Source organism: Gigantopelta aegis, chromosome 6 (genome assembly GCF_016097555.1).
Source record: "Gigantopelta aegis isolate Gae_Host chromosome 6, Gae_host_genome, whole genome shotgun sequence".
In the NCBI taxonomy this organism is placed as follows: Eukaryota; Metazoa; Mollusca; class Gastropoda; order Neomphalida; family Peltospiridae; genus Gigantopelta; species Gigantopelta aegis.
This window is the reverse complement of record NC_054704.1, coordinates 92,466,002-92,475,499: the sequence shown is the minus strand read 5'-3', so window position 1 is coordinate 92,475,499 and position 9,498 is coordinate 92,466,002. Positions and strand designations below refer to the sequence as shown.

General features: G+C 37.6%; 1 protein-coding gene across 1 annotated transcript; it reads left to right on the top strand.

Annotated features, from left to right (window-relative positions):
• Nucleotides 1-155: 155 nt before the first annotated feature.
• Nucleotides 156-9,498, top strand: LOC121374789 (GATA-type zinc finger protein 1-like). Its single transcript, XM_041501899.1, has 5 exons — nt 156-337; nt 1,258-1,575; nt 5,216-5,352; nt 6,276-6,366; nt 9,153-9,498. The coding sequence occupies exons 1-5, from the start codon at nt 156-158 to the stop codon at nt 9,277-9,279; spliced, it is 855 nt and encodes a 284-aa protein (XP_041357833.1). The 3' UTR covers nt 9,280-9,498.

Here is a 9,498-nt window from a genome sequence, read left to right as displayed (position 1 = left end):
GGAAATTCGAGTCATGTTCAAATAAATTATCGATTGGCACACGTTTGTTATGCAAATATTGTAACCAAGGACAATCGTCCATGCTACACAAGTGGTAACATTAGTGTGACATATAACAGAACACGTTTGAAAAATCAAGTTTTATAACTGCCACGATGCGAACGAGCGACCAGAACTTTGCTGGAATTTTACCGAATTCTGTCTCTAAGAGTGGGCTAGATCTTGGATCGGAGAATGAATTAGATTCTTCTCGCGGAGAATGCGATCAAAATTCACCGATCAGTAAAGAGGGAAGATCGGGACGCTATCCACAGCGATCGTCTGGCTGTCAGGACAGGTAGGATCTCTGCACCGTCGTTATATTCTAGAACGGGTCCCACGCCGATCTGTTGATTATATAACAGCACACTAATTGCACTGATTATACGTGTGTGTAGGCATATGTTTGGCTATTTCCATCCCTTATTCTTCTCCCTCCCTCCCTCCCTCCCCCCCTCCCTCCCTCTCTCTCTCTCTCTCTCTCTCTCTCTCTCTCTCTCTCTCTCTCTCTCTCTCTCTCTCTCTCTCTCTCTCTCTCTCGGTCTCCTTTCTTCTGAAGTAATATCTCCAAAATACACTCCTTTGTTTTATATCTTGCTATTTATTCCTCTTCCTCGTTTTTAATATTATTTATGTTTTTTTAAACCTGACTCATTTATTTTTATTTATTTATTTTAAATTTCAGATCATATTGCTGATATTTCTAGTCTGTGTTTATATTTTATTTCACCTTGTAAATCACATCAGTAAATATTCTATGGTATTTTCAATATCAATTAAGTTGTCAGTATAATTTAAATTTAACAGTTATTCACAGAAAAATGGGATGTCTCGGAATACATATATCTGTATTTTATACACCATTTTTCATTTTCCTTGTCGTTTTTTATCTTTCTCTTTTTCTTCTTCTCATTTTTATCATTAGTTGTTGTTTTTGTTGTTTGCTTTTATTATTTTTAAATACAAATTTACATTGTATTTTACTTTATTTTATTTGTTATTATTATTATTTTTTAATTATTATTATTATTATTATGGGGGGAGGGGTAGATTGTGGTGAGCGAAGTTTACAGAAGGCTCGAATCATGATCCCTAGGACAGTATATTAAAAAAATAAGAAGAAAATTTGCTTGAGCAAAGAGTGGTTTCGATTCCCGGAACCTTCCCCTTGCGCCTGATTTAATTTATTTGATGTATTTTGTACACATTCTATTGCAGGTTAAAAAGTATTCAAAACGAAAGACAGCCTCTGAAAACCATCACGAATTTGTCAAGAGACAATGCACAGTCCAATCGTGTCGGAGATCCCACGTATTCTCCTAAATCGAGAAAACGTCGGGCCCGGCAAACCGATGTGGATTCCCAGGAATCGAAGGAAAACGTAAATCACCAAAACGGTAAACGTACCCGACGGAAGTGTGCCAACCCTCAGAAAAGTCCCTGTTGGTGGGACCCTACTTTCAAAGGCGTCACACTTTGGTTCAGTACTAAGGTCAAAGGGGAAAACAGTCAGCTTTGTATTACGTCATTTTTCAGGTATTCTTTTATATTTTTGTATAGCATAATTTTACTTTTTTAAATGTACATTATACGTTTTATTTTGATACTTAAAAATAGTTTTGGATGAAATTTGGTAAAACGAGTTTCAATAATAAAACATCACAAAAAGATATATTTAATTCTACAATATATACATTTGACCAACCATGTGTTGGTTTACGTACTAGAGTTCAAAATACACCAAGCAACAATTAAGATCATCATGTTTCTGGAACGATGTAGTTTTGTTGAAATCGTTACAATACAAAAAGACTAAGTTTTAGCTTTCAGCAAAATCACCTTTAGCATGATTTGATCTGATCAATGATGAGTAGGTCTACATAGACAATATAACGTTGGTGGCTACTAGATAGCATTTATCTTATAACGAGTTGCATTTATCTTATAACGAGTTGTTTGAAAACATAATTAATGTTCAAAAGCAAGTTGGATAGGTATAGGGTATTAAACAATGAGTTGTATATTAACAGATGGTATCTAACTCATATGCGTTAAGTTTTGTTTATTTATCATGTACTGTTACAGATCAAGTTTGAATTTCAAGGCAATATACCCATTGTTGACAGAGTTATGTCCCTTGAACTTAGGAGATACAGAAATTTGTTGGGCCCAGTAGGGGACATGTATTGCTTTAGCAGTACTCTCAGAATTCTAGTTTTATTTTAGGTGCGACAGGCGCCACTTACAAAGTAATGTTCATCTTCGCAAGCCAAACGTTTGTAAACTGGATAACTTTAGCCCACTCTTTTGTGGTTGTTGACGATGCTCAAACTTATATTATAGCAGGATATTTACACGCAATGGCGAATAGCTAGGACTCTTGGGTTGCGAAAATGAAATACAAGGGTTAAAATGACATTAAATTCAACACTTTTAAAACATTCACAACTGTTCCATTAAATTGAGGAGCGATTTTCCCCTGAAGACTATACAGTCTATATGTCAGAATTATCAAATATTTGACATTCAATAGCCGATGATCAATAACAGATCGAAATTGGCAGAAATTCGTGCCGGACATTCGGTCCGGCAAGTACAAATTCTGCCGGCCTGAATCAAAACCTCTCGGACTAAATATGATTGACTAAAACACTGGGTGGAGACGGGGCGACAGCCAAAATCAAATCTCCCGACCCGTTGTGTTGGCTGAAACAAAACGACAATATTTTGACCACTGAATAAATCAATGTGCTCTAGTTGTGTGCGTTCCACTAAATTAAAATACCATACAATACATTAATATCGGCATATATGTATGTTTAGCACTGTGGCTTTAGAACACAACCACAAAGCATGGGCGTACATAGGATTTTGAAAAGGGGGGTTCCAATACATAGGATTTTGAAAAGGGGGGTTCCAAAATAGATTGCAGAGATATTGGGCATATATTTCTATGTTGAGTAAATATAATAATGTCAGATATCAATGTCAGATATATTAAATTATAAAAAAAGCGATTTCAGGGTTCAAACATATTGTAGTTTTATTCGTTGAATATGTCCGTAATAAAAAAAGAGAAACGATACCAAAACATCTTGTAACAGACACGTTTGGTTGCTTTTAAGGCTGTCCCGTGAGCCCAATCCCTGCTCGTTTAAAATGTCCTTTCTAATGACTTTTTAAAAATTCATCATCCACATTCATTACCCATCATATACAGCTCTTTGTCTTTTAGCATCTTTATTTCAAAATTGTCCGGGGAGGTAGATCTCCTCATTTGTCTTCGACAAACTTGCCCTTCATAGAAATTCAATGTTGTGACCTCCAGCCCTTTTTAAAATCCTAGATCCGCCCCTGGTTACTTTGTCTTTTGTCTTCTGGGGCGGACACCTTGGACCCCCCCCCCCCCCCCCTCAAATTTGAGAAGTGCCCCTTTTATTTAGGATTTTCAGGTTTTTTACAAATTTATTTAGTTTTTTAAAATTATTATAACATTTTTTGCCAGCGTCCCTGTTGTAGCACTATTATATTATGGTCCATGTGAACAGTGTGTAATTTTTCAATAGTGCCTTTTCATAATGTTATGGTTCCCTTTTTGTCTTGGACCCCCCCCCCCCCCCCCCATCAGAAAAGCTGGATTCGCCCCAGGTCTTTTACAGAGCTTGTCGTTCTTTCTTCCTTCCTTTCATTCTTTCTTTGTTAGTTTCTTTCTTCTTGTCGACCGCGTACAACTGGTAGTCTTATAGCTAGTAAACTTATATACACAATAACGATTATAACTCGCGTTTTATTTTGTTTTCTTTGGGGTCTTTGTGTTTTATAATACGTTATAATTATTATATATTATACTCATAACCCAAATGCGTATGTTTGTGAAGGGGGCAGGGCTGTCTTAAAGTGTTTGGGGGTGTATTTAACGTTATGGGTCGTTACAAAAGGGTTAGGGTATGTAATTATGACAACAACTGCATTACGTATCATTTGAAAGTTGACTTTTTTTGTTATTATATGAGTTTGTTTACGGCACGTTGGCGTTCCCGATGCAGCAGACTTTCAAACACGTGACCTTTTAAGCGAGTTACGATTGGTCAGATTATGCGATGTACCTAAAGCTGCAGTACAAAGCTTTATTCATTGCATTTAATAATTTGATCAACCTTCTGTATCGTTTCCCTTCATTTTTACAAACAATATAAATATTTCTCATTGCGTTTGACCCAGTTTGGTCTGCGTGGTGACACGGTGTTTTGTAGCGTAGCGCGCATTACGCACAGTACGCACGTGCGTAATGCAAAACAACCCGGGAATAGGTAGAGGCTATCTGTAATTCTTCTATATAATATCCCCTTCCCCTTTTCAATAATTAAGTTTCCCCAATAAAGCGGCGTGCGTAATGCTAAAAGTTTTCTGGCTACGCCCCGGATCAAAACATATACTGACGCCCAAAAGAAATATGGTTTAAAATGGATTTGTATGCAAATTATGATTTTCACGTGTTTAACTTGTTTGTCATGCTACTACTTAGTTACCATTTAGTTTACATACCTGTCAACTGTCACGCATTTGGCGTGAATCTCACACATTTGTAAGAAAGATCACGATATTTCCATTTTGGGCTTTAACAAATAAAACCCCTGTTTTACCAAGGGTGATTAGCCCCATGGATCCCTTGATCAGGGTTTGGGACCTGGACCTGACAAAGAGCCTGCAATCCCTGGCCCCTGACTTCTAATTTTCTCACGCTTAAGAATTGTCATAGGTTGACAGCTCTGAGTTTATGAACATTTAGTTTAAAGCCATACACTTTAAGGCTGGTAGGTACTGGGTTCAAAACGCTTTACTGCCATAAGCATATAGCCAGTGAAGAGGGCCATCAACACTGTCTTCGCAAAGTGGTGGGTGTGGGTAATTTTTGGCATGCTTCTATCAGAGAACTGTTCATGCACATCTGTCATGGGCACAGCCTCTGACTTCGCCAGAATTCTGTCCATGACAAAGCGGTGGGAAATTAGAGGTGCAATTAGGGAGGGCAAGATATATGATCTTCTAAACTGGTTTCTCTCTCATTAGTGACCACTAGGCACAATCTGCTGTTAAGCTGTCCTAGGTCTGGTATTATTGTCATTGATTATTTAATTTTATGTGCTCAGCTATTGCTGTTCATTAATTATTATAGCAACACAAAGAGCAGCCGAGGCCAGGCGGTGGTAAAACGAAGACGTCACAGAAGTGACTCGTTCTCAGAAGGGAAGTGTACCACAGGGAGCTCTGATGAAGAACCCAAAGAATTGTTCACTTTCAATACCAATGGAGGTAATGTAATAACACACGATATTGGTAACACACACACACACACACACACACACGCACGCACGCATGCACACATACACATACAGACACACACACATACACAGTGACACACACATACACACACAGAGACAGATAGACAGACACACACACATGCACAAAGGCAAACCGACACACATATATACACTCACACAGACACACACACACACACACACACACACACACACACACACACAAAACACAAAAATACCCCAACATAACAAAACAAAAAACAAAATAACCATTTCCTAAAACAAAATCCATGTATAAAATAATTGTATACTGATTTGCTTTTACTTTGGTAGTACATAAAAAATACCTTTAATGGGTAGAGGATAGAACACTATTTTTTAATTAAATACATGTCCTGTATTTACTTGAGAGTTATCTCCAGTGCAGTATTAATTGCAGTGATATACTGGCCTCAGTGGCGTCGTGGTTAAGCCATCGGACATAAGGCTGGTAGGTACAAGGTTCACAGCCCGGTACCGGCTCCCACCCAGAGTGAGTTTTTTGGACTCAGTGGGTAAGTGTAAGACCACTACACCCTCTTGTCTCTCACTAACCACTAACAACTAACACACTGTTCTGGACAGACATCCCAGATAGCTGAGGTGTGTGCCCAGGACAGTGTGCTTGAACCTTAATTGGATATAAGCACAAAATTAAGTTGAAATGAAATGAAATGCAGTTATATTATTCATTTCAACGACCTGTACCTGCAGCTGGTTTTAGACTTTATTATACACAGTTAGCAAACAATGTTCCGGTAAGTTTATTTACTTGTAGATATTTGAATTACTGTAGTCAGAAATGAAAGAACACCAATATATTTTATGTTATATAGCCAGAGCTGTTAGTATTATAATTTTAATGATATATATTTCCAGCTAAAGCATGTGCATCGTGCAGCACTCGACGGACTCCACTGTGGAGAGATGCTGAAGATGGAACTCCTCTCTGTAACGCCTGTGGGATAAGGTAAGCAAACCTGGGCACTGTTGTTATGCAACATTAAAATCACGAGAACCGTCAATCAGTTACGTGATGAACAATTACATTCTAAAATTAAAAGTACCATATATCAGTAATGAAAGTGAAAACCAGTTTATGTTTTTAAATACATATTAACCACCAATGTAGCACAGAACTGTAGTTCAAGTGTTTTAGGATTAGATAGGCCTAACTCGTCTATTACGAGAACTATATTCACGTTATTCGGTTACCTAAGTAAAACTCATGTGAACTGAGTTCCTGTTACCTAAGATTTTGAAATATCATCTCCAGCAAACTGTAGCAAAGTGGGAAAATGTTTTAGGGTTCCTCTGAAGACTGTCATGATTACCAATTGTTTAACATTCAAATGCTCTGGTGATGTTATCAATGCTCGCAATATATTTTGTCTCTAAAGCACACATTTCAGCATTTGTGTTCAGTTGGACTTTGTAACTTAAAGAAATGTTAAGATTTGTTTTTGTGTTTTACTTGATTTAATAAAAAGTACCTTTACCTCTATTAACCAGCCACCCATATTTAAAGGACACCTCCCAACATTTATTCTTAGTGTTCTGTGTTTTTAACTTGAAGAAACATATATAGAACTTTTGCTTAATTTTGTAGAAAGTACTGCCTTTCTTTAAAGGACATTTTCCAACATTGTTGTGGTTTACATGCTATAACTTGAAGAAATGTCAAGAATGTTTGCTTGATTTTGTAGAAAGTACCATCACCTCTATTAACCAACCACCCATCTATAAAGGACACCTTAAACATTTGTCCTGTTCTGTGAATTGCTATCACTTGAAGAAACATCTAGAACTTTTGCTTAATTTTGCAAAAAGTACCATCACCTAGAGCTACCAATCAGCTACCTGTCATAAGAGAGCACCTTATAAAGAGATTAAAAATAGAACTATTAGACAGCCACCTGCCATGGCCAACTTTATGTTTTCATATTTTCTAATTACTTATAGGGTGTATACCATCAAATCAAATACAGGGCTGGCCCTGGGTTAACACAAAGTTTTGCCAAATTATTTATTAAACTTCAAAAATGGCAGAAAACCAGTTATTTTCTAATAAAATGTAGTAAAAGTATTTTGCCAACTTAAAATAAAATTTGCCAATTGTTTTTAAAAATCGCAATTGGCGAATTTGGCGACTGCCAGAGCTAGCCCTGAAATAACAATACAGTGGCGTATTTACGGAAAATAGAGCCTATGGTAAGCACTGAAATAACAATACAGTGGCGTATCTACGGAAAATAGAGCCTATGGTAAGCACTGAAATAACAATACAGTGGCGTATCTACGGAAAATAGAGCCTATGGCAAGCACTGAAATAACAATACAGTGGCGTATCTACGGAAAATAGAGCCTATGGCAAGCACTGAAATGACAATACAGTGGCGTATCTACGGAAAATAGAGCCTATGGCAAGCACTGAAATGACAATACAGTGGCGTATCTACTGAAAATAGCGCCTATGGCAAGCACTGAAATGACAATACAGTGGCGTATCTACTGAAAATAGCGCCTATGGCAAGCACTGAAATGACAATACAGTGGCGTATCTACTGAAAATAGCGCCTATGGCAAGCACTGAAATAACAATACAGTGGCGTATCTACTGAAAATAGCGCCTATGGCAAGCACTGAAATGACAATACAGTGGCGTATCTACGGAAAATAGAGCCTATGGTAAGCACTGAAATGACAATACAGTGGCGTATCTACTGAAAATAGAGCCTATGGTAAGCACTGAAATGACAATACAGTGGCGTATCTACGGAAAATAGAGCCTATGGCAAGCACTGAAATAACAATACAGTGGCGTATCTACGGAAAATAGAGCCTATGGCAAGCACTGAAATAACAATACAGTGGCGTATCTACTGAAAATAGAGCCTATGGCAAGCACTGAAATAACTATACAGTGGCGTATCTACGGAAAATAGAGCCTATGGTAAGCACTGAAATAACAATACAGTGGCGTATCTACGGAAAATAGAGCCTATGGTAAGCACTGAAATGACAATACAGTGGCGTATCTACTGAAAATAGCGCCTATGGCAAGCACTGAAATGACAATACAGTGGCGTATCTACGGAAAATAGAGCCTATGGCAAGCACTGAAATGACAATACAGTGGCGTATCTACGGAAAATAGCGCCTATGGCAAGCACTGAAATGACAATACAGTGGCGTATCTACGGAAAATAGCGCCTATGGCAAGCACTGAAATGACAATACAGTGGCGTATCTACGGAAAATAGTGCCTATGGCAAGCACTGAAATAACAATACAGTGGCGTATCTACGGAAAATAGCGCCTATGGCAAGCACTGAAATTGCACCATATATCTGAAGAAAATTCTTTTTTCACTTTCCCAGGATGGCTTGTCTGACTTTAATGAAAACTACTTAGTTGCGCTCCCCATCCCCCACTTCATGTGGCACCCAGGGCATGTGCCATACCTGTCATACCCTAGGTACACCACTGCAACAATAGTAGCATATGTGACTGAAACTGTCAATGTCATGCAGTGTTTTAATCCTTAAATGAAAAAACTCTGGGGTTAAGTAGCTAGTTTCTGACATGACAAAAAGCGTCTTTACCTGAAGAACATTTAATGACAGCAAGCACTGTCACATTTATCACCAGTGACAGGACTGGTAGCATCACAAACTGAAAAATATTGGTGAACTAACACCATTTTAATATGTTCATAATAAATGTACCCATTGCAAAACGTTATCTTTGTTGTAGGTATCGCAAATATCGTGTCCGCTGCATCAAGTGTTGGAGCATCCCCAAGAAAGACAGCAAGTCATTTCCTATATGTGGAATATGTGGAGGAATGCTGCGCTTTTGTCACATAAAAAAGTTCTGGTAAGAGTTATTAACACCTTTATTTTATAGCAAATAAAGGACAGGACTTTTAACATTAGCCAACAGTCAAATATTCTTTACTAAACTAAAGCAATATTTGTACTTTTATTGTTAAAATGCCATGGATTGACTCACTGTTAAGTTTTTGTTGTGTGTTGGAGAGGTTATAGAGGTGAGCTTTATATATTCTATAATTATTTTTGTAAGAATGTATCATTCTATA

Coding starts and splice junctions, on each gene's coding strand:
- LOC121374789 (XM_041501899.1), top strand. CDS start 156: ATGCGAACGAGCGACCAGAACTTTGCTGGAATTTTACCGAATTCTGTC. Junction 338..1,257: donor TCGTCTGGCTGTCAGGACAG/GTAGGATCTCTG, acceptor ATTCTATTGCAG/GTTAAAAAGTATTCAAAACG. Junction 1,576..5,215: donor TGTATTACGTCATTTTTCAG/GTATTCTTTTAT, acceptor TAATTATTATAG/CAACACAAAGAGCAGCCGAG.